A 25,640-nucleotide genomic window follows, 5' to 3' on the forward strand; every position below is an offset into this window, starting at 1 on the left:
TTCTAAAACGGCACCATAAAGACATAGAGCAGCAGAGCATATAGATTTTCCACAGGGCTCAATTGTGTGAGAAGTTGTTGGGCTTGCATTATTGACTTTCTCAGTATGGTGGAACCGTGGTAGTTAGGTGCCTTTCCTCAACTCTAATTATGGTGTCATAAACAGGAGAGACCATTAATGAAAACCACTCATGGCTTTAAAACCACAGATAGGATTTGGAGAGTGGGGGCGAAGAGAGACTCTTAGCACAGTCTTGGTATCAATCACAGCAAACTACTCCTCTGTTGAGTAACGAGCATGAGAGGTGGTCAATAAGTCAGCCAGAGAGTCAAAAGGCTGTAATAGAGACACAGCGGAGGATGGGAAACAGATGTATTTGACCTGAGAGCGCCTGTCGTGTTCATGAAGCTGCGGTTGTGCATCATCCAGGAGAAAAAGTCAGTGTGCCACATGCTTGTCTGTAAAAATCAATATCATGCAACATGACTGCACTCTGTGAATTTCCTGCAATATCACGATCAGCAAAAGACCTCTTGGCAAGACAACTGCATGTCGGTGGGTGAGAAAAAAACTGAAAAAGTCAAATGCCACAAATGCATTTTCCCTCCTCCAAACATTTGAGCAGCGAAGCAGGTCACGTCAAGTTCAGGTGCTGTGTGAGGAGGAAGATCGATACAAGACTTGCTGCAAGTGACATGAAGCCGATGGACACTGTAATGTCAGATTTGTTTGGTTTGAACTGCTTCGTCATTTTTACTAATTTGTAAGAACAGACTCTGGAAAACAGAGTCTAAACACTACAGAACAGGAACGGTTAGTAAATATAGTTACATCTTTCTAATATTAATGAAACTATTTTAGTTATTTTGGGGGGGACTTTACTGCAACACCCTGAGGAGATACAGAAATCTGGCAGAAAATCTCCTAGCTTTCTAAGCTGCTCATTTATGCTGCTAAAGTCAAGCTGATTGTGTGCGCAGTATATATCCAGATATCACAAATTACACATCTGCTTCAAGTGGTGTGTTAGTTCAGTACATAATATCTCTACATAAAGTGATTTGGATCAGTAAATGTAAAATTTAAGAAACTTTAAGAGGAGTAACAGGGGTGTGTCAGTCTTCCAGGACATAGAGGCACAATTATCTCACTGCTAACCATGAAAACAATAGTTATCTGAAATCCTTTAAAAGTTTGGGACACTTTAGATATTAGAATCCCACACAATACTACGAAGATGTGTGGGGGAATCTGACCTATTTCCCCACACGTACATCTAGAGACATAACCCTAGAGACAAGATGAACTAAGGCTCGAGTTCTGCTGCACGCTGGCCGCTCACAGGGCCCTGCCAGATCTGATTACGTGAAACACAAGACGGAAAGAGGCTAAATTCACAGAACTGCAGCAAGATTTCCAAGATGCTAGAAGAACCTGCCGACCAAGTACCCTGAAAAACAGTGCGTAAGAGTGAAAAAGAGAACTAGACCGATCACAGCCATTTAATTTAGCCATCAACTTACCCATTTAGGATTGTTTAAAAAAATATTTTAATAGGGTAGTTTGCATCTTAATGTAAAATAACTGGAAGAATAGAGGTGTATTAGGAGCAGTGTTGGTCAAGTTACTTGAAAAAAGTAATCAGTAACTAATTACTGATTACTTCCCCAAAAAAGTAATCCCGTTACTTTACTGATTACTTATTTTCAAAAGTAATTAATTACTTAGTTACTTAGTTACTTTTTAAAAACAGATTTACAACCTGAAGAGGTGATAAAGCGAAAGATCTTTCAGCCCAGTTCTACTTTTTCTGCATAATCCATCATACAAAATGTAATCAAATGGAAAAGTCTCTTTTTAAAACTTGTTTTATTAGTTTTAATCTTTTAACTTTATGCATCAAGCAAAAATTTAATTATATGCAACATTCTCTGACTGGAAGAAATTTGTTTAATATTTAGACCTATTTTCTGCACATTCCAGCACATAAAATAAAATTTTTTGTGTGTGTTTACACTCAGTCTTTCAAATAGATGCAAGTAAAACACAGCAGAAAATAAATGAAGTCAAAGACTAGCGGTCCTGTTGCTCTATTTTCACCTGTAAAGCAGGAGTGGGGTAGGCGGAGGTTTACCCTGGTGCAGGTGTGCCGCAGCGGTCAGTGGAAGAATCCGCGAGTTTCTCTGTGAGTTTCCCATTACGTCGTAGCCCACTCGGTGCTTGCTTGGAAGTTTAGGGGGGTTTTTTCGCTGTAAAAAGAAGTTTTCTTCCCACGCACGACGGACACTAATGTTTTTGTCACTTTCTATGGAATCAAACTCAAAGTAAGGTCAGTACTTCCACGCTTTAAACGCTGCACGCTCATACTCTCTCCCACAATTGATATATGATCCATTGTTGATCTGCACACAGCTGTTGTCAGGAATGTCGCACTTGCTTACGTCATTGTCATGAGACATTCTAGCAAAAAAATCACGGTTTTAGTAACGCAGTAACGCAGCGTTCCTACGGGAAAGTAACGGTAATCTAATTACCGTTTTTGCAATAGTAATCCCTTACTTTACTCGTTACTTGAAAAAAGTAATCTGTAAGCCCATCTCTGATTAGGAGTAAATATAAGTATGTATAATTATGTTATATTGCCTGATGTTGATGAAAAAAGATGATGAAGGAAAGTCTGATCCACCTTACCTGGATGACTAAGCACTCATCGAGATAACCTAGGCACCTAAAAGCCATGTAACAGCAAAATCTTATGTTTGTAGCTATGCAAAGCCACAGATGCTGCATTGTTTAGTGATAGTAGCGAGGTTCCATCAGATAAAGATGGTTGGAGCCTTTATTGTATAGGCTAAAGAGAGAAATGTATTTAATATAAGATTGGGCTGTATTTGAATAGCTAATTGCATTTGTTGTAGATTTATATATAGCAATATAAAAAAACAACATCTTTTTTTGATATCCTGTAGAAATAAACTACACTGACTGTAGAAATTCATAACCAGTATTTTGCTATAAAAAATTAGCCAGTAGAGCTTTGAGTAAAAAGTAGTAATAAAGGGCTGGTTCTAGTTTTTCTCCCGTTACAGGGTTTGAGCACCTTTCCCACTGATGGTGTGGCATGTAGCACTTCTACATGCATTTACAATATGATGGCCGCAGTAAAGGCATTTTGATTTTCTAGAGTGAGAGGCAATAAAATGTAATTACAACATGTTTTACTATTAACTTCAAGACCGAGTCACAACAGCCAAAGCAATTTCATGCTGTCTGTAAAAACAGTATCCAACAAGAGCGAAAGGCAGAGTCATGGTTGAGTGGCGGGGAGCGCGAGCGAGGCACTTATAGCCCTCTGTGGACTAGACCACGCACAAACACCAGACAAATCTATTTCAGACACATATTAGATAAATATTTATATGCAATAAACTGTATCAATAAATCCTCTGGGCAGGGGAAGCTATTCCACAGTATGTCGATAACTGATTTCAGCAGCAGATAATCATTTTTCTCTCAATGGTGGAGCTTGATATGACATCGATACATGCTGTCAGGGTTCATTTTGGCTGTAGCAGTTAGAAAGAGCATCAATGAGAGGATATGGCACCCTTCTATTCAGCTCCATCGATTCGCGACTGCATGTTAACGGGGGGAGAGGAGCTGGCTGTCATGTCTTATGTCTTATGCTGTGTGTTGCATTAAGCTGCGGGGAGACTATGGGCTGCGTGGAAGGTCTGCAGCTCCATTTGACCGCATTGTTACTGAGGACACAGGGGATTCAAGCCTTTTAATTGTCTCACTGAGACCTGGCTGCACACAAGTAGCCATGATACACAGGAGGGGGACGGCAAAAGAGGGTTCACGGGCCTGAAATGGCAATTGCACAACAGTACTCTGATACGATGAACATATACAATCAGTCAGGATAAAGATCTCACCCTTGGCGGCATGAAAGGGGGAAGTGAGCAGCGCTCAGGAAAAATCAATACGGAACCGCTCATTTTGGAGGGACATGTGTGTCACAGTCAATAGGAGTTAATAGGCTGGGTTGTTCAGTGAAGACAGGCGGCTTGGGAGAGCAGCCCACTCTGACAGCTTAATACATACTGAATGGCAAGCTGGCTGCATGTAACAGTCACTATGGACACATCAAGTGTGGAATGAAACCTGATGGGCGCAGGCAAAAGTTAATTATAGAATAGAGCTGAAGGTCTTACACACAGAACTACAAAATTACCCATCCAGTAATCAGAACAGACAGATGTAGCTGACCCGCGGTACAGACGAACACACCACACACATTTACTCATCATTAACCATGACTGTAATACACACCGTGGAGGAAAGTTTGTTAAACTGTTGCCGGACTGAGAGATGCTACTAAGCGGCTATTTTATAGTTTTAAAAAAAAAATCTTCTTACAACGTGAATAATTAACTGAAGACAGCAATTTAAAGCATTTTCCTAAGCAAACTTACTTTTTAACTTCACGTTAAAATACAGAAAACATTTTACATGATTTTAACTTATTATTGAGTTTTAAAAATTCTAACACAACTTTAATTTGCTTCAAAATCAAAAATGGAAACTAAAGCTGGTAGACACACACACACAAGTCTTTTTTTAATGTTTTTGTTTCGCGTTTTGCCTTCATTGAAACAGATATAGATGGGAAAAATAGGGAAGATAACAGGAAAATGATATGCAGAGAGTCATACATGGATCCATCTCCTGAGGGTATTTTAGCTTACAATGAAGCCTAGTGACATCCTAGGACTCATTGTGCCCTAGTCACCCGTTAAAAATGTCCTATAATGGCACATACAGAAAGCATAAGATTTTTTCCAGTCAATTATAGTACAGTATAACTGGCAGCTAGATTTGTCAGCTTAAAAGTGTTCCTATTGTGATCTGCAACAACGGTTTCTTACTGTAAAAAAGTCTTGGTACCTGTAGCCGTGTGTGTTAAAGAAACGGGGAATTACAGCAGAGCTGGTATCTTGTCATTGTTCAAGAAAGAAAATAAACTTAATTCAGTCCACATGGCGAAAGACATGTAGCTATAATTTACAGTAATAACCCTTTTATGATGTTACCGCAGAAATGCTGAAGTTACAGTATTGGGGCAACCAAACAGGTGACAGTATTGGACTACTGGCACATCAAAAATGTTGATGGAAATTACATCACACATTTACAACAACCTAAAGTCTAAAAAAAAGAAGAAGGTGTAATTAGATTTTTTTTTCTTTTTAATTTAGGGACCGTTATGTATGCTGTATATTTTGTGTAATTGCTAAAGCACATTTTCCATCTGAAGTTGTTTTAAATGTGCTGCAGAAATAAACTTTGTGTTTGTGGTGCATTATTGTAAAGATTTACTGAACAGTGAATGAGTATGGCAGCAAACGCTTTTGACCTTCTTGTGTCTGAATGGCACAGACGACTCTACACAGACAATTTCCTGCGTAGGTTCTTGCACATATGCCGGGACAAAGAAAAACAGCTAAATGCTAATGTATATCACTGCATCATGTGTAGATCTCCTTGGGCTCCGATTAAAAAGCATTCGCCAACATTTGATCACAGGTTAATTGGCTTGAAGGATGGGTTAGGGACCTTGTGGTAAAACAAACCAAAAACACATTTTCCAAGGTTCTGTAATCTATTTTGCCTTCATTTGAATGAGATCTAGACAGGAAAAGGCTAATAATAGCTTAATTAATTGGGGTCTTGAGGTCATGCTGTTTGATTCCATAAAGAAAGATTCTCCTCTTAATTAGTATCCATTAAGACCTAATTTGGATTATTATCATCTCTTAATTTTATCCATCTAATTAATAATTAATTACAATTTCAGTTTACAGTATAGTTCAAATTATGTGCTACATTTTATTTGACACATGACAGGAAAAGTGCAGGCCATGGATTAATTCAGAGAAGCAATTTGTGACACAATCTGTGTTGGAAGTCATCCCAAGAACACAGTTGGTTTTGCATTAAATATTAGGACATATCAAACTCAGTTCATCACTCAGCAATGATTCGGACTCAGGAAAGGCAAAGCTGTCATCCTGTACTGAGAAAGAATGAGAAAAAGAGAACAGAAAAAGGGTTTTGGCTCCAATTGACATTTCAATAAGTGGAACAGAGCGTTAGCAATCCATTCCCAACTTTTCTGAAACAATTATTGAGATGGTACCTCCAGGCGATGTATGCTCCTGGTCCCTGGAGTCCTGCTGGCTGAAACAGTAATTGACTAAATTGTGGAACACATCGGGGCCATTTACAAATTTGCCAAAAATGAATCGTTTAAAATGAAATGAGGGTGACTCTCAAATTAGCAAGGAGTATGATTGAGATGTGGCTCTGGGAATTAAGGAACATGATTTAGAGCTCTGCAGAAAGAAGCATCTGTGAATAGTCCAATGTTACTCACCACCCTGCTCTGACTCGTATTTAAATATTACTGTACTTTAACAGATGTTCAGTAAAATCTGATCTCTAAATGATAGATAGATAGATAGATAGATAGATAGATAGATAGATAGATAGATAGATAGATTCTAATGCTATGTTCATTATATTTTCTCTAGATCCTTGTAATGTAGCCTTATGCTGACATCAAATGTGTGACTGACTAGACATTAAAGTGAAAAACAAAGCAAAACAAATAATAAAAACCCCTGAGCTGTAACACTGAGCAGTACATTGTAGGAGGAAGTGACTTCAGGGTTGAGTGGAGCCCATAAAACACTTTCTTAGCTAAAAATAATAATTTTTCTTAGAGCTGTGTGATAAATCATACAACACAAATCTCATTGGTTTAAACATATTGTGCTGCAAGGTGTTTGTGAAAGTGATCTTAGCTACATTTTACAAGGTGTACTCATTTCTGAGAAACACCAGAAAATTACTCTGACTGTTGAGGGCCTGACAGATTTGATTGATTGTTGTGCAGACACTGTGTTGATTGTTGCCTGTTGTGCCATTCCTGTGGCTCCCAGCAGCCAATGCTTTCATCTCACCCGGGCTAAACTCTTCCAACCAGTGATGAGTAATTACTAAGTTCATTAGCCACGGTAGTGGCCTAGAGATTTATTAAAACAAAATTTGTCATCAAATCTTGCCACTGCTTTTGAACATCTTAATGCAGGCTTAAGAGGGTTATCACTGTGTGCAAATTGCTTTACAGGTGGCACTCGTAGCTAGCCAATTGGAGAAAAAAGGCTTAAGCTAAAAAACATTATGTAATACAGTGTTTACTAGGAGGAGTTTGGGATGATCCTTAATGCCCTTTAAAGAAAAAATGTCACATGAATTTATTTCTTGTCATACAAGAAATAAAATGTAATGTTTCTTAAAAAAACACTTCCCCATAAAATGATATATACATCAACATAAAAAAAAAAGATTTTAACCTTAATAAGCAGTCTGACTGAACCATGAGCTAGCTTCTTGGTATCTTTTCAATTATTCGTGTAATTATTGAAAATTTGAGTCTCTAAGTTCTGAGGGCCCAAAGTGAAGCCTTCAAACTGTATCTGACCAGCAGTCCTACAGTCGTGGGCTTTCATCTTATAATGATATGAAACACAGAAGAGGTCAAAAAGATAAAAGAAAGATAAAATCAGCAGTTTGAATTTGCTTTTCTTGTCGGTGAATAAAGCCCGTTAAAAACTATTGTAGGATGGGTCTACAAAGTAATTCAAATAACATTTAGCTTAAAATCTTGTAAAATGTTTTGTAAAAGCTGCAGATTTTCAGAACATTAAGGCAAAACATCATCTTTAAATAAAAATATACGCAGTGTAATTCTCAGATTAGGGCCAGAGTACAGTGAGAATTAAGTCTGACTTCTTTTCAAACACATTTACAAAAAGAATGAGCAAGTGCTGAAAACTAGAATGAAAGAAAGCAAGCAAATATCATCAAGGCTAAAATTACACAAACCTTCATTCAACTACACCTTTCCTCCATAACTGCTCTGAAGTGAAAGAGCCACAAGCTATCTTAGTACAATGTGCAAGTAATTTTTCTTTAATAGGAAAATTGTTACTTATTGATCTGCACTCTGTAAAGCCTTCCAGCAATGCTCCAATCACCATAGCTGTCAAAACCATGGAAATACACTCTGCTCCTTTGTGATTTGATGGCACACTGATTCCCATTACTGGCACATTTCCAATGTTAATTACCTTCAACATAACATCATCTCCCTGAAAAGAGTCTTGTACAGGCCACTAGTGTCCCACCAGAGGACAGTGGGGGGGGTGAGACTGATTGGGTGAGCGCGGAGATATCGTGCTTTGGCTGTCTAGAGCTCACGTTGAATCTGTGTATCACTGAGTCTGGCCATTAGGCAGCGTGATGGGCTTTTCTTTTCCAGGCCATTTCCCATGGTCAAAATAGCATAAAAACACTATTTTGGTTCAATAGCAAAGACTTCAACTGAATAATCACAAGGGTGAAACTGTAACTATTACAGAGGCACCTCTGGGATAACCATACATAACTGGGGTGTCAAAAACACTGTAGGTTTTCTGGAGGGCAAAGTGTTTAAAGTGTATGTTGTTGGCTCTTGCTCCAACATCTGCTTTTAATTACTCAATTAGCGCAATCATTTAGTCTCCTTGACATTCATCCAAATGGCAAATCATAGCCGGAAGTTGTTCTGTTTAAACAGAGCGTTAAGAGGAGTCATGAAAAATGCATACGCGATAATGTATACAGATACTTAACTAATTGAACCAATTAAAGGGAGGGAACTGGTTTGAGTGAGAACAGAGCCGGCATCACCCTGCGGGAAGAAGCTTTGACACCTCTGATCTACAGCCTCCCCTCTCCCTGCTCACAGACCTGGGCCTGAGGTCATATTTCAGCAGACAAAAGGTTTTTGACTTCAGTCATAAAGCAACAATGAACCAAAAAATTAAAAGCCATGCAGATTGAAAGGTTCGTGAAGCATCAGCGGAGCCATTGTTAAGCTAGTTTTCTTGAGGAAAATGTGCCGTTTAGAGTATTGAATCTGTCCTCAGAAACTGCAAAAATCTTTTCAGTATTTGCTAATGTGCAGTTTTATCTTCTTCTCTGTGGCATTCAATGTCATTGCTAACTATATGCGAGCTGACATTTCCAATAACGAAATCTTGGCAACTTTTGTTTGTGCTTGTGTATCAAAGCGAGACCTCTCTGTGATGCACGTGTAGTTATATTCCAGCACAGACACAGCTACAGACCAAACTCAGGTTTAAATGAATATATGCCTGGTTTAAGATCAGCTTGCTTACCTCCTCCCAAAGTAAAAACCAATGCAATCCCCCCCACCACACAAAAAAAGAATAATTGTACCCCTGCGGTGGTGATTTCCTGCATGCTATGGATGCATAAATAAACATAGGCATAAATACACAGAGGACACTGACTGGGACTAGCTGGCCAAGTGGGGCAGCTGTTATTAAAAGGGCTATTTATCACTGTCACCCCTCTCAGGTTCCATCCCTCTCTGCCCTCCAGCGATGTCAGTGGGCCGCACAGGAACAATGTGGCTCATCCAACCAAGCCTACCCCCTCTATCACACACACAAACGCATGCAAACACACACCCGCTGATGGTCACAGCCTTTCATACGCAAAGTAAAATACCTGCTTGTATACCAAAAATTGCCTCCGTGTTCGATGACTTCTCCGAAACAAACACAAAAGCAAGAATCTAGTTTCTTTTGGATTCCTTCAAACATCCACACATCTACACTGCACCCAAACGTTCATTTTCTGCTCTGTTACTTTATTGATCGTGGCCACAATTATCCACTTTTCTGAAGCACTGCATTAAGTGAATTCCCCCTTTGTTGGACAATAAGTACAGAAGGTTGGCTAAGTCAAGCTATTCTTCAGCCTTGGGGGACAGACTACTTCTCCTGCACCCTCATCATTATTAGCAAGCTCAGATAAAAACACACCTCAACAATTAGTCCACCTCTGCTGCGGGAGGCACGTCTAGTAAGGCGGGCTGCTCCAACTGACCCATGCATTGATTACAGCAGCTCACATCACGCCCAAAGTAAAGGCCAAAGATTACATTATCAAACAGTTACACACACTGAAAGGGAGACTTTGAATAAAATAAATCCCTAAATTCAATAAAGTCTTGATCTAAGACAGTTTAAGTGCACAAAAACTCTCAGGTACGAAGCAGAAGCTGCAACCTGAGAGTCTCTGTGCTTATTTATACTTTTTTTTGTTAAAAAAAATACCTGAAGCTATTGTTCTATAATCAACACAACTAAAAACAGTACTAATCATTTCAGTTCTACATTATGCTGTTTATTGTGCTTTCCTTATCTACATCTATTGAGCACGAACCTGCTTTTTAAAGACAGAACGGCCTCATTTTCTCTCATCTATGCGCTAGCAGTCTACACCACCTATAAACCTCTCACACTCAGCAATCCACTCACGATTAATGAAGTGCTTACTTAACCAATTTAAACCCTTAATTCCTATTAATTCAACATAATAGCCACCCTCTCCAACAGGAATTAAAAACACTCCAGCAGAAACCTTCAAATCTCTACAGGCCAGAAAGAGTCAACCCAGCAAAATCCATATTCTTTGATAAATATGTAACAGTATGTATATCACTGTTAAAATGCATAACCCTCATGTAAGACCCCTATCAAGTCTGCTTTACACCTGTATTACATTTCTCCCTCAATCAGCATTTTTTCTGAGACGGCGGCCTCCCACGAGGAGCAGAAACCATTACAAAGCACTGCAGCTCATTTGCAGAAAGATTGGAGATCACGCTGCCTCGAAAAGTATGTGAAACATTTCTGGGAGCAAAATTGATTTATTCCATTTCTGTGTTTGTATGCAGCATCTGTATCAGTGTATTTAATGTAAATCCCCCCAATCTAGCACCGAGTTGCTGTGCAGGTTGCTGCTTATTGTGCAAGTAAGAAGCAGGGTGATCATACAACACACGGACACCTGTTCTGCTGTAAGATAAAGGTGCACGCGGTATGTCTTTACACAGTATATGATTTTGTCTGGGAGTAAATGATAAAAGCACATATGCGATGTAGCAGATTATATCAATCAAACAAAAAGCATTCATTCATCGTTTCCTTTTTCCAATCCACTGATGCTGCTTGTTTAAGCTACAAAGACATTACGCTATTCCTTAGCGAGATAAAAACGCATAAACAAATAAATAAATATTTCTGAGTATTTCAATTTTGACTTAGGAAAAACAGATCAAGCAGAGCCTGTGGCTAGAGGAGCCTGACTGCATGCTGGTGGGGGGTAAAAGACAGCCTGGGGGGGTGTGGAGGGCGTCTGTTTTTTAATGAGCTGAAACTTTAAATACTGCATAATATATAATACTCCTAAAAATGGATAGTTCATTTCACTCTCCGGATAAGTCGCGGAAAAAACTATTAAAAACCATTTCTCTCTTAATGTCAACAGAGTAAGCATTAAGTATGAATGAAGTGAATGTCATACCGCTGTCATCGACAAGAAAGAAAACGCAAAATAATAATCAACTTGAACTGGAAGAAACAAGAGGTTTGGGCACGAAGATAAGTGCACGAGCTTAAGGGCATCAGCTAAACACAGTGCACGCAAAGACAATGATGTATTCAACTATAACTAGAAATTCAGATTCACTCTATGAAGACAAAGCATCGCCGTTTTTTCTTTTTTTATTGTGTTTAAAATGTGAAGTGCAATTGATCTTGATGAAATTGTCTTATTTATTTATAAGTTGCAGCTTAGTCTTAATGTCAGCTGGAAGCAGAAAAAGAAAGAATAGATGACTGACGTTTCAGCCACCCACTGACAGTAGCTTTGGCAACACTGGCACAGCAGGCATACTCTTTCAGTGGCTTCACTTCCTCCCCCTACACACACGCACACAAACACATGCACAGATACACAAGTGGGGGAAGTGAAGAAAAAAAAAGAATTATGGTGCCCCTTGTCATCCCCTGGGTAAGAAAAACACCATAATAGATTTTTAATGGCTATCTGCTCACCGAAAGAAAAAGGAAAGGTTGTGTTTTGAATGTCAGTGACAGGAGGTCAGCAATTACAAAGTGCAGGTAAAAAATAAAGCAAACTTTTCCGTAGCATTTCTTTTTCAAAGTTGATCAAAGCGTGCGCATGTTTACAACATCAGATGTCTCCAGATGAAACGCAATGATTCTCACGTCACATTATAATTCAGAAAGTGCCGTTTGACAGTAAACACTGTGACAATGTTGTCTTGACTCTGCTGCATAAACATGTAATTCCAGCATGATCCTTAAAGTGATCTGAGTGATGGCTCAGGTACCCCGCTGTTCATGGAGCAAGCATGGAGACGGTGCTGGTGGCCGATCCGGAGGCTTAATAATGATAACCTCGCCAGTATTAGCTGCAGGGGTTGTTCACACAATAATTGTTTCTGCCAAGCCATATATCTATATGACAGAGGAAAAGCTGGTGTGACTCTCCTGCTAAATAACTGATTTACGGAGCGGCTGCGTCAACTATTTCAGAGATCGTTTGTTCTTTTTTTCCTTTTTCCTCTGAAGAAACTGTGAACTTATTAGCTAATTAGAAGATAATTACAAGTCTCTGCAAGTTGATTAGCAATTTCACTGCTGAACATTAACAACTTACAGAAAGACTGCACTCAATTTCAGCACTTGTTTTGCCTTACTTACCTAAATTCTAAATAGTATAAGTATTTAAAGATTTCACCTTGGCAAAACTTATTACCAGCTCCAGCGTGCAATTAAACTTGCCGAACAGGCATTAATTCTTTGTTCATTACCACATTAAATGCATGTAGGGTAATTTGACACTTCAATACAAGACTGCACGATTACGGCTATTAAAAGGCATCACTTTCGTACCAAAGGCAGGCGCATTTTGTTAATTTGCACAAGTCCATCTGCAGTCCCGGCATCCTGCACCCACTGTGGTGGTGACTAAAGTTTGATATGTAATGCTAATCCTTAGCCCGAGCTGGAAGGGGTCGCTCCCCCGCAGTTTAGAGTGACTCAAAGGTGAAGTCCTGAAAACAAATACATCGTACTCAGATGCTCCGCAGTTTACATTTCACTGACGCACATCGGCCCGTATTAGCAGCGCACAAAGCTGCAGTCACTTCCAACCCCGTGCAATTGTGTCTGGCTATACGGCAGTATCAATGCAGCTCGTGGGTCAAAGGGTCAATGAGTAATTAAGACATGGTTGCCTGAGCATTCCCCATGCACACTTTCAGTCCTGATGAAAGGTTGGCAATGAAAGGAGGGGGATTTAAGTGCAGCCTGATACGAAGGATCAGATTTCCATAAGTGTGTCTAAATGTTCCTTGTTCAAGGCAATTAGTATGATTAAAGAGATAGCGAGGGGTCATCACGCTGTTTAAGAGGATTTTGCACATGAATTCTGCATGAGGTTTTCAACAAAGCAAATTCTGCATTGCTTACAACAAAAACCTTTAAGCTAGTCGTATTTTTAAAGTGTTGCCGAGGCACCGTCTAAATTACTGTACATTTCAAGACAGATTCAGCAACAGAAATGATTATTTGATTTATTACTTTTTTTTGTGACGTGGGTGTTAAAGTAAAAATGTGGTCAGGCGGCATGTAAATGTCTAGTTAAATCTTCTCGCATAAGATGATCATGAGGATGCAGAACATTTGTAACAACACGCAGGCAAGTAATCGTAGCCTTCAACTCCAGCGAAGGTCACAAGGTGCATTGATTCCCGTGTACGACAAGAAATTATTCCTAGAGTTTCATTGTTGCTAAAAATTGAAGAGGCCAAGGCCTGAAAATTGAGGTCGCTGATAAACGCTATTAGTAGGAGATGCTGAGAGGAGAAATCAATATGGCAGTTTGTCAACCTGCCTCTCAGAGGGAGGGGAACTCTGCAGCTGGGGTAAGTGTGCCCTGTCAGCAAAGCACATTACCAGAAATCAAAGGCCAGAGAAGGCCCGAAGGAAGGGATGTAGATGTCTCTCTACAAAGGCCACACTTTGGTAATTAAAACCTATTTTCTCAGACCTGTTGTATCACTGGTTTTTCTCTAACACTATTGACTATCTGTTGAGTGGAGGGTGATCACTAATTTAACTTTAAATAAATGAGCTGTGGCCATTTAGATTCCTGTACCTGTCACACAAAATTAAGCAAAAGACATCAAATAAATTATGTCACTTCATATCACTTACATCAAGTCTTGAAGGAAACATCTGACAAACTTAAGCTATGTTTTTTCAACAGGCGACATTGAGAAGCTTCTCGTTTCCAACGCGTGTAAGTACAAGTGCCATAAAAACCAAACATTATATCATCTCCTTTCTGCCATTCTCAATAATTTGATTTCATAATGTCTCCTCTCCTTTTGCAATAAAACCAAGATGAAAAATCTCCATCGCTCCATACTTCAGTCTATTCTTGAGGTATTCTTAAGCTTTCTGCTAAAGAATAATATAGTACAAGAACTGAACTTCAACTTTAAATATTTAATAGTACTTAAACACAACTGAATCTATGCAGTCCAAGAAGCGCATCTCAGGGGTCCAGGCCTACCCTGGAAACTCAGTGTCCCTTAAGTTGAATTCTAGCGATACACTTACTCTAAGTGAACTAGGTCATACAATTTGGTAAACACCTGTCTCTCACTGATAAGTTATAGCAGTGCAAACTCAGTATAATCATTCGTTCATGGTAGTTTAGTCTTTCTGCAGCATTTGTGGTACCCAGCATGACTGAGGACGACACCGAACAGGTGAGGCTATGCAGGTCAGACTTTGGGAAGTACCCAAACCAGATAGTTTTAAAGCACGAGTCTACTTGGAAATGACAAAACAAATGGGAAAATGTTGAAGCTCTTGTGTGCCCACAGTCAACTGTTCTAGACCGTGGTGAGATTGCTGATCCACTTCTGTAACTGATTGTCTCCTGTTTTGCTTCTGCAATCTTTGACAGATATTTTTGCACATTTATAAGTGCAGCTACATTTCTCTGTTAGTGTACAATGTTTGTCTGGTTATAATTGTGCATAGCTTTTTTTCCTTGGAAAAAAAAGCAAACTTGAGCAGAATGACCCCATGTGAAAGTTGGTTGCTCGTCCAGTCAATATGATGTGCCACTCAGCTAGAGTACTACTGACATGACGGTAAAGGGGACCTGTTATGTTCACTTCCAGCTCCATGTTTTTATTCTTGCTTGACTCATGCTTAAAAATAATCCATATCACAATCTGATTGCAAAGCTCCCTGACAGGACAGGATTTTGAAAAATTGATTTTAAAAAATCCATATTTTTCTTATGCTCTGCCTTGGGACACTTTTTTTACTATCTGAAATAAGCAGTTTTCTCTCTGGTTCCCCTTCTGATTGGCTGCTCAGATCTGATCAGTGGGTAGGGCTTCTTTGCTCACACTCACATGTATGTGCCTGAGATCAAACTAAGCCAACAGTAGCAAAAATGCAACTTAGTGTTCAGAGCAGTCTGACTTCAAAGCATTCATTCACAGGGATTTTTTGAATGTAAGATGACCTCACTATTAAACTCTGTATAACAGGAGCGTCGATAATTAAAATAGCATATAGGACCAAAAGCAAAGAAAAAAAACACAAAGGCTCCTCTTTAATGGTTTCAAAAATACAGCAGCTTGGTAGATAATATCCTCCTGAAAACACATTCAAGTTACTTTGTTTCCTCTTCACTTCAGTACTGTGCACCTTCCTCCTCTTTGTAGGCAAAATAGACTGTAACAGGTCCGACACTCGTCTGTACTGTTTCTGATGCTCCCACCACCATCCAGCAGCCAATGCCATAGGCCAAACAAGGGATACCTGCAGTTTAAAGGGACACTGAATATATGGACTCTGTTGTATTGGAAATAAAATACAAGTATGTAACAATGACAGCAACGTGGAAGAAATACTGACCCAGATTAATAACTTTTAACATGGTGAAAAATCTGTCTTCAAAATCCAGATTCTGAGGAGGCGCTTTAGTGCAGTGATATTTAATAAAGGGGAAACATCCCGTTCTCAGAATGTGGTAGTTGGATCCCTGAACTCTCCAATTAAAGTTTGACATTCCAAACTGGTCATTGTGGACGGAGCTGTAGCGGACACAGTATGAAGTCCACGGAGGAAGTCTGCGCTGCTGCAGGTGACAGGTTAACACCTCCGAAGCAGCTGGCCGCGGACCTGTCCTGCCTAACGTGCTAGGAAACAGAGCGATCTTCAGAAAGAGGCTGTGGGTCTTCTTCAAAAACTCCTTCATGGTTTTAAAGATTCGTATTTTAGCATTCGGACTGCAGAAGGACACACCTATAACTAGCCACACTTGGAATATACCAACGTTTTAAGAGTGAAAATACCAAGTTGTAACACATCAAAGCAGCAGCTGACATGAGATATGCTAAAGCTAGCAAGAAAACTCCCGTACGATTTGCGAGCTTAAATCCTCAGACCATGTCTGAGATGTTCCAACACTGACCTATACACCTGACGTGTCTCTGTAGAAATGCTGAATTCGCACACATGTATCTAAACCACCTGTGAGAAGAAGAGCAGCTTTCATCTGGTTGGTTTTCTGTTTCTGTTGTGCTTCTTGCGTCTGACCTCGTACCGCGGCTTAACTCATCCGGCTGGAAACGCGTCTCTCCGAACCCGTTCCTCTTTAACATAATTAACTTCAGTCTGGTATTTATTTATATCAAGTACTCGCCGGTTCATTCAATATAGGACTTATATCCTTTATAAGAATTTATAGACTGCCACGTGTTCAACAACCCTGTAAAACGACTAAACGTAAAGTTATTTTGTTCTTTATACTTCTACCGTTATTTACCACAAAAAAATAAGCATGAAAATGACAAATGTATGTTCCAGCTACCAAAAGACCTCTTCAAAATTAACCACCACTGACCCGAGTGCCAATAGGCTAATAAGTGTTTTTGTTGGTTCCATGACCACACCACCTACTCCTTTAAAATCCACTTAAAACCACCACAGCAACTGCTGAAGCATTTCCACGGTTCAGTGAACTGCTGTAGATCAGGACCATGGACAGCAGTCTATAAACTACGTGGTAATTAAACACCGCAAATAAGCCATAATATATACATATACACATATGCTATATTTAATACATGCGCTCATCATTTTTGTTTCTTTTATTATTTACTCGTATTTTGAAAATGTTTTTAAGAACCTCTTTAAGAACAGACATTTTAATTTATCTTCGGCTATAAATTTTGTGGTATGTGATGTGATTTTTGTTACATGTAATAAAATACCCCCCCCCCCCCCAAAAAAAATAAATAAATAAATAAATAAATAAATAAACATGTTTGTTTTTTTTAAATTTGCGTTTTCGTTCATGTTATTTGAATATATCTTTGCCTGTCTTCCTTTTAGCATTTCAGTCGTTTGTGCAGCACTTACCTGCAGGAAGGGGGCCATATAATAAAGCTTGATTGATTCATTGATTGACCGTAATTTGTCAGGGTGATTGGTAATGCCTTAACAACTTCACAAACCAACCGAAATCCCATCTGCATGCTTTATAAATGATTTGCTAAATAATTTAGGTCCAATTCTGTGTGAAATGCAAATAGATAATAATTAAGTGATGTGAAAATAAATTACAGATGTATTTGTCCCAGATGTTTTCAGTGTCTTAAAATATTATTTCTGAAGTCAAATATGTGAAAATAATGCACACATTCAAATGTAATTCTAGTCTCTGGATTTAAAGGTGTAACAGAGCCACTGGGGTGCTCAATCCTCCATAAGAATTAGTCCTGTGAAGTTTTTCCATTATCACATGTTGTCTTTTTTGCAATACAACTGTCTATTTGAACAGAGGGGGGTAAAGCATGACTATGAGTGCTTTTTCCTGGAAATCTAAAATTTTATGTGCTTTAAAAAATGTACATCAAGTAAGGCTCTTGGATAAAATTAACATATATAAATCCTTGATACAAATTACAAAATAAAAATTAAGTACGATTTAAATGTTTTTTGCAATCTCAAATCCACGAATACACGCATCGTCTCTACTTAGAAAGCTTAGAAAGTCAACGTTCACAGTCCAGTGAGGACCAGACTGAAACACTGTCATGTCACCATATGAGGCGAGTTGTTTGAAATTGTCAGCTTCCAGATGAGGACTTTGACAATCAAACTAGTTGACTCTAATCTAATTTAATAAAAATCAACCACAGTAGTGCATGGCCCAATTTGTACAGAAGAAAGGTATTCTGGGAGATCCTAGTGTGACACCAAACGCAAATATATATATATATATATATATATATATATATATATATATATATATATATATATATATATATATATATATATGTACCAGAAGCATTTGACTTGGCAGAAGAAGCATACATTGCTATATACACACATTTGACTTCTTTTTATGTACACACTTTTTGATTTACACATGCAAATTCCTTCTGCATAGGTTTCTGGCAGTGTAATCTTTGTTTATAGTAAAGTATATTCAGGCTTTTGAAACTTTTTACAAAGCCAGTGATTTTACAGATTTGTGATATATTTAGGGTTTTTTTTCAGGAATTTATTTGGAAAGTCCTTCAATCATCTTCAGAGTAGACATATTTAGTTATATTTAGTGATTTTGGAAAAGCAAGTCAGCAACACTGATAATGGAACTATCTAAGATGCAGGTTTAGCCTCCCGTTGAAGCTTGTTCTGCGTCATCTGCAGTATATCTTCTATTTCCTTAATCACCTCCTTCAAGTAAAGCAGACAGAAAAGGAAGCAAACTTAAGAGTATTACCTATTATTATTCCATAAAATCATCAACATTAACTTGAAAATATATTCTTATTAGGATATTTATGAGTAGTGATCATGCTTTCAGTTTCACTGATACACAAGTTTCATGACAAATAGATGAGGAGAGATCATTAACTCATTAACATGGTACCATGAAATTGGTTTCTCCTTGGCTTTTAGGGATTGATATTTCCTGATGAATGACTGACAGATGCCGAGCAAAGGTCGCGAGAGCTCTCTGAAGATCCTCTGAGACTGTTCTATTAACGACACCACAAACAAACGAGTTTACTAATGATCCCCAAGTCGCCAGCTAAGAAACAATCACCTTGTTCATCTGATAGTGGTGGTTAAATGAAACTTTCAGCAGACAACATCTTCGCTCTTTAGGGGGATGAGCACAGCTTGATTTAACTGTTACAGCATTGTGGAAGCGAAAGGATTTGTGTGATAAATATGTTAAATAACCCTCTGCTTAACAACTTTTAGAGTTTGTAGCATTACCAAAGCTAGAGGTGGCATCTTAATCCTCTGAAAGAATTGATTTTACTCTTAGCCATGTGAAGTCTTTCACCTAATCGCCTATTATCTTCTTTGGAAAGTGATCGCCTATTTGAACAGAGGAGAGTAAGGCTCCATCTCCCGGGGATGAGCCTCAAATTTTATACACATATATGCAGCAAAAAAACAAAAATCTTATTCTCTTCCACATTATGTTTGTCCATATTTCTGACTTAAAATAATAAAAGATCAGCTTATGGTTTGTCTATAAAGAAAGAAAGTTCATAACTCATGTTTTCTTGTATGGATCTGGTGTAGTAAGACATACTTACATCATTCCAATACTGCTTCGCTTACTGCTGTCAAAAAAAGCGAAAACTGTGCCTTGCTTTGTCTGAAACGCAAGCAACAAAAAACAGAGAAAAATAAAGCTTCATCATTGTATAGCAAAGAGTACTAACTATTAGTGCATTTCAACCCTGCTTTAAATCTAAGCTCTTTAAATTCACACCTTTTCTGTATGTTGCCCTCCCTCCATATGCTGTTGTACTCATTAAAACCTGAAAACAGACTCTGATGTGTAAAATCTGTGCAGTTTCCCTTTGTATTAACCATATAACAGGAACAGTGGAAATGATGATAGAAAAGCGTGCCGATCAATTCTGAATTGTTACCTTTTTGTTAAATCTTATGCCATGGGCCTTGCACATCATAAGGAACACCTTATTGTATAACATGGAAAGGTCAGAGTGAAATAAGTGGTTCCCAATAACTGCACAAAGATTTCCAACTGGAGCCTGGACAAAAAAAAATAGACAGAGAGAAAGAAAGAAAAAAGAAAACAGCAGAAGATGTGAGTGATGACTGTTTGTCAATTAATTCATTGAATCCAATAATTTAAAGTTTGATTATATTTGGCAGCTAAGTATGGTGGTGGTGTGTGAAATAGATAGAGCAGAAATGGCTAAACCCCAGACATGTCCTTAGGGTCACTGCTGAATTTGTGTGTGTGATTAGTGAACGTGATGAGTACGGGGCACATGTGGTAAACTGTTGGGCCTTTCTTAATTAACTGCAGGGAGGAACAATTAATGCTTAGAAGACATGCCAAACACAAGATGAGCTTAATTGTACGACACCAATCAAAGAAACTACAGGTTGGGGACTGCAGATTTTTTTTCATTCAATCTAAGATCAAAGCATTAGTGAATCCACAAAAGGAATACTCACTGCACACAACATTCTGTATCACCGTAATAGAGGGATTCTGTTTGCATGTGTCATAAGTAACACCAGAGAGGTTGATTACTTAAAAGTGGCAGGGCTTAGGAGGATAAAAATGTTCCTGCTTCTCAGCCACCTTTGGGAGACTTAAAGAGTAGGCCTAAGCCCCCGTGAGCTCAGGAGATAGCCCATAACTTGCTGTGAAGGGTGTGTGTTTGCAGTTGTCAGATGCAGGGCCCTCACACAACAATAAAAGCGTCCAACTGGGATTTAATTGTGTTTGTAATATGCAGGGCCTTAATGACGGCCAGCGCCGAAGCCATTAACCACTGCAGTGGCTCAACTGCTGTACTGAAGCACCAGGCCACCAACTAAATGAATGTTTGATAAAATAATACAAGTCGCAGATCAACAAGCGTAAACTCGGGCATACTGCTAATAAAAGAACTCTATTGTTTAAGGCCTGGCACCAGGTTGATGAGGTGTTCAAGCATGCATACACATGCATAATGAAAATGGTATGAATTATTAATGTGTTGATTATTTAGGCTCATCTATCAAAATGATAATGAATTCAGCACCTAAACACCAATTGAGCTCGGTGCATAATTACAGTATTTAGTTGTATTTAACAATAATGAAGAGCAAAACGTTGATCTATCTTTGTGATTACTGAAAGGCTACGAATAGCCTCCATAGTCTCAGGCTGCTTTTTTGTTGCAGAAACTACGTGACGGCATCATTTGATTTAAGAAGAAAAAGAAAAAAGTGTGAATTTAAATTATAGCATCTAAACTCAACACACTGATAGGTGAGTAAAGACATAATTTAAACTGCAAATATAAGCAAATATAAGACGGTACTTTGGGCACGATCTGGTGTTCACAGCATTTCTCGCTGATTGGCATTGGCGCTTCTAAACAGCCTGTGCGGCAATTCAGCGTTCCTCCAGTCATCATCAGAAGCATCTGGGTCATGGCCAGCTGGTTACTGTATGTGATGTCCAGATCAACAGCCCACACCTGCAAACAAGACGTCGTGAACTCTGTGTCATGGAGAGAAGACAAAACTCTATAGACTTAATCATTTCAATTTAATCACAAAAAAAATGGAACATCAAAGTATTTCATCCCTGGACCTTACAAAGCGAAGAGTTAGCACCTCTTAATCCTTACAGTGTTACTCATGTTAAGAGGCAAACATAAGGAAAACACAGGCATGGTGAGTGTTTGACTGATTTAGGTAATTCAGTTCTGACATGTGCACAAAGTAGATCCTTCCCTGTGTATTTGAATTCGGGCAGCCCTGGGCATGTTTGGCTCAAGTCTGATGAGAAGTAAAGTTCAGTTATGTATGGTAAATGGCATCATTATAAGTATATTAAGGGGTCAGGTATGGTCGTAGCCCTCCGCTTAAACAGGGCTAATTTTCCCAATAATAACCTAATAGCTCTGCCCTTTCTTCAAAAGTGACAAATAAATCACCAGTGAAGGAGTTGTTAATAACTAAGTGGCAGTTGGCTGCCTCCTTTAGCCGTTCCTATTTGTCAAAGTAAACGCTCCTGCCACCGAATGCAAATTGCTGCCTGTCTGAACCCGCAGTCTCGGTAACCCGAGTACTTTATCTCCACCAGCACATGGACATCTGACCATACGCAGTAATTATCTTAAATGCTTCACTGTGTTTTATATGAAATTTGAATATATTGTAAAGCATATTGCACAGTCTGCTTCTATAACAATTGTTTTTGGGACCGATTAGTGCGACAGCGTGTAAAAAACAATTCCGGAGAGATACCTGAAAATGTGAGATGTTTGGAAAACTTGAAAAGATTGGCACAAGCGGGAAAACTGGAAAATGTGTGACATGTTTATCTGAAAAATTTGTTTTTAAAATGTTATAGAGACAAAAATAGCTTTTTCCTGATTTGACATAATCTGATTTATAGGGCAGAAGTTACGCAGTTTTGGTTAGTAACCTTTTCTTCCCAATAAGAAAATGCCCAAACTTATGATTTATAAACTGCAGAAACAAGTATGAAAATTTCACGAGGTACATAAAAACGTCAAAAAGAAAAAGTACAGTATGTGGATACAAAGTTAAAAAAAATTCAAGGTGGGAAACACTTTAGCAGAACTGAGTGAGCTTTTCTGTAGGTGGTACTTTAGCTACCTGTGGGCAGATTCACGTCTCTATATATCAGGTTGATACCTGGGCCTGAGTGATGGACACACTTCACCAAGCCATTCACTCAACTCACTAAAACTCATACACCCCTGTCCCATTGTTGCTCTTAACAAAGCTGTGGGAAATGTAAGCCTGGATTGTACCTGTTTTCTATTGCCTTGCATTTTCATTAAAAGCCCCGATGCTGCAGCTGGGGCCCCACCGTTCCACAATGTGAGGAAAGACTGCAAGGGCAAACATATGTGACCCACTTCTTCCCATCAAATAAAGTAGGCAGCTTTTAGCAACAGGTTTGAATCTAAATTGATGTTTAAACCCAGACAGGTTTGCCCATGTGGCTCTCTTCCATCTAAGCTTTGTGTGTGTGGGGAGATGGTTAAGAATCTGTCATTAATGTTCCTGCCTCTATTGAAGCACACGCTGTTTTATAGTCTATTCTTAATTATGCTGTCAGTGAGTCCCTTTCAATTTCAGGTCAACATTGAAGATGAAAATTAATTTTAAGCCTGTCATTATTTCATTCTAAACAGGTAAAGGAAAAAGGGCCTGATTCTGTCCCGAATACATTTAAGAAATTTCTGCTTTTAGTGTCACCATTTTGTCACTGAAATGACAGTTTAATTTGACTAAATAAAATCACAGGATGTAAGAAAGTACTGCAAGTTGGTTTTTTACCCTAAAATAAATACAGCATGGTAGAGTCCACAGTCTGTGCAAAGCCTACTGACAAAAACATTCCTGGCTGGATTTCTAAATCTTCAAAGAAAGAAAAAATGCTGATAATCTAAAACAAAATCGGACATTTGAGGTTATAGGATGCAAATTGCAACACTGCTTTGCTTACATTGTACATTACATCTAATCCAGAAGATACTACCCTCTAGTGGCAAGTGTGCTCTTTCTCCAACTCCGGCATATCTATTATGAATATAAACAAAAGAAGGAAAGTCGGAAAAGTGCAGGGACGATATTTTTTGAACTGTTCTGAATAAAAATCCATCATAAATAACTAGAGGACAAATTGTATTCTGCTACTGGTGTTCTTTCATGTTTTTTAATGAAAGAAGGGGAAAGAAGATAGTGTCCTTCTTTCTTCTTTGTGCTTTTGTAAAACCTGTAAAATTCCACAGTATTTTATAGACTACATTACATACAAAGCATTTCATCATACAGCTCCAAATCAATAGGCAGTCAGTCAAGCCACATGTTAGGAGCAGAGGTTAAAGCATCATAAACCAGTCCATTTCAAATATCATAAATCAAAGTGCTTTCAGCAAAACTTAATCCTGACAAATGAAATAAGACTTCCATGCTGCCTGGCTATAATAGCGAGATACATTTCAGCCGACTGCTGCAGGTAGGGGTTAAACACTGACAGGGTATCCCCCCACCCGAAGCTGCCAAATCACTTTGGAATGACCTATTGTCTGAAAGATAGGTGCCTCTGAAATTCTCAGTATTGTAAGGTTAAAGGGCAAGCCTTAAATGGTGGAATCAGTGTATCGACACAATAAGACTTGACAGTTTATTAGATGGCCTTGTGACACATTTGCTCCCAGTGCCCACAGTTTGCCTTATCTTTTTTTTTAGATCCCAGGGGACTAATATGGGCGGCACCTAACTGCTCCTATGGATCCAGCCTAAAAATTGATCTTTTCCACCAATACGTTGAAATAAAAGCATTTGCAGAATGTGTTGTAACACCTTAGATCATATCTATTATGATAGATAAGCTAAGATCTTCTCTGTTTGTGTCTCACCTTCTTCTCCATGGTGTTATGGTCCAGAAAGCTAACGAGATCCACAGAGACATAACCTACGATACGCCGCTGCAGGCAGGCCCGGCCTACACGGGTGCAGATGGAGTGCAAAGTTTCTGGGTGTACAGAGCTCTGAGGAACAATGGAGCCTATAGCTTCAAGTTTACAACCACCATGGAGTTGGTCTCCACAAGAGAACATGGTCACTTCACCCCCTGGCTCCAGCAGCAGATCTACTGTCAGACAGGTGACACTGTTTGAAGGGGGGTAGGCCTCCACCACACCTCCTGGGAACATAGCAGAGCAGATAAATGGCTCTAGTACCCTCAACAAAACACAGCCTAACAGTAATACAGGACCTGAACTCTCCTAGCAGCTGTTTAGCAATCACAGAAAGTTACATGAAAATTATTGAATTTCGCATTTCACAAAGGCAACACCTGTGAAGCAGGAATGACATAGGAAATCCATATTACATGCTGCTATATTTGCAAGTGAAAAGCATTCCGTGCCTGACAATAGATATCTAACCTTGCCTGAGGAAGGTCTTCAGGAAGCAGGCCCAGTTGGGATAGCAGGAGGTTTTAGCAGGCTGGGCATAATGGGTCAGCCATTCTGGGATCTCATCTAAATATCTGAGCAGCACAGTCTCCTACAGAAAGAAAGTGCATACATTAAGCATCTACTGAATATTGTGCAAATTTTAGGAGTTTTTGTATCAATTCAATGCAAAATAATAAGTTTCAGTTACTTCATTATTATTAAAGCTTTGTATGTGTTGACCATATTATTGGAAGCACATTGTGTTTGACTCCAGTGACTGCTTGTTGTCCCCCAGACCTTGGGTGGCTGCTTCAATTTCTGTGCAAGTGTCTGATGGATATTGCGGGAGGGTCCATCTGTGAGTGACAGCCTATTATCAGAAGGCCTCAGGAGTCTAATGGCTTTAACTCACAGCCTCCAAGCAGCTGCCCTCAATAACAACTCTCTCCACTGGGCAGTTGATGAATACGTAAGCTAACCCCATCTATCTGGGGATCAATCAGGGCTTGACTGAGATCGATATCACTCTTGTTTCTGTAACTAGGAAATGCCATAATGGTTACACCACTTAATTATGCTGTTAATTTCT

At 39.0% G+C, this 25,640-nt stretch overlaps 2 protein-coding genes across 3 annotated transcripts in view; both read right to left on the reverse strand.

The window, feature by feature from the left end:
- Nucleotides 1–7,912: 7,912 nt before the first annotated feature.
- Nucleotides 7,913–16,654, reverse strand: cUnh15orf61 (chromosome Un C15orf61 homolog). 2 transcript variants are annotated; one of them, XM_080870995.1, is made up of 3 exons: nt 16,519–16,652; nt 15,960–16,235; nt 7,913–15,863 (listed from the first exon to the last, which is right to left on the reverse strand). In XM_080870995.1, the coding sequence occupies exons 1-3, from the start codon at nt 16,562–16,564 to the stop codon at nt 15,736–15,738; spliced, it is 450 nt and encodes a 149-aa protein (XP_080727121.1). In that variant the 5' UTR covers nt 16,565–16,652; the 3' UTR covers nt 7,913–15,735. The 2 variants fall into 2 exon arrangements, with proteins under 2 accessions (XP_080727121.1, XP_080727120.1); XM_080870994.1 differs by having other exon boundaries at nt 7,955–15,863; nt 15,960–16,654.
- Nucleotides 16,655–18,515: 1,861 nt separating this feature from the next.
- Nucleotides 18,516–25,640, reverse strand: part of iqch (IQ motif containing H) — a 22,261-nt gene continuing 15,136 nt past the window's right edge. The window contains exons 14-20 of the mRNA XM_080870768.1: nt 25,040–25,160; nt 24,509–24,795; nt 21,425–21,583; nt 20,012–20,134; nt 19,670–19,731; nt 18,988–19,096; nt 18,516–18,791 (exon numbers count right to left, since the gene is read on the reverse strand). Coding sequence (XP_080726894.1) covers nt 18,714–18,791; nt 18,988–19,096; nt 19,670–19,731; nt 20,012–20,134; nt 21,425–21,583; nt 24,509–24,795; nt 25,040–25,160 — 939 coding nt within the window. The 3' untranslated portion in view covers nt 18,516–18,713. The remainder of the gene's footprint in view (nt 18,792–18,987; nt 19,097–19,669; nt 19,732–20,011; nt 20,135–21,424; nt 21,584–24,508; nt 24,796–25,039; nt 25,161–25,640) is intronic.

The sequence above is a fragment of the Rhamphochromis sp. 'chilingali' genome, assembly GCF_963969265.1.
Source record: "Rhamphochromis sp. 'chilingali' genome assembly, chromosome: 2".
In the NCBI taxonomy this organism is placed as follows: domain Eukaryota; kingdom Metazoa; phylum Chordata; class Actinopteri; order Cichliformes; family Cichlidae; genus Rhamphochromis; species Rhamphochromis sp. 'chilingali'.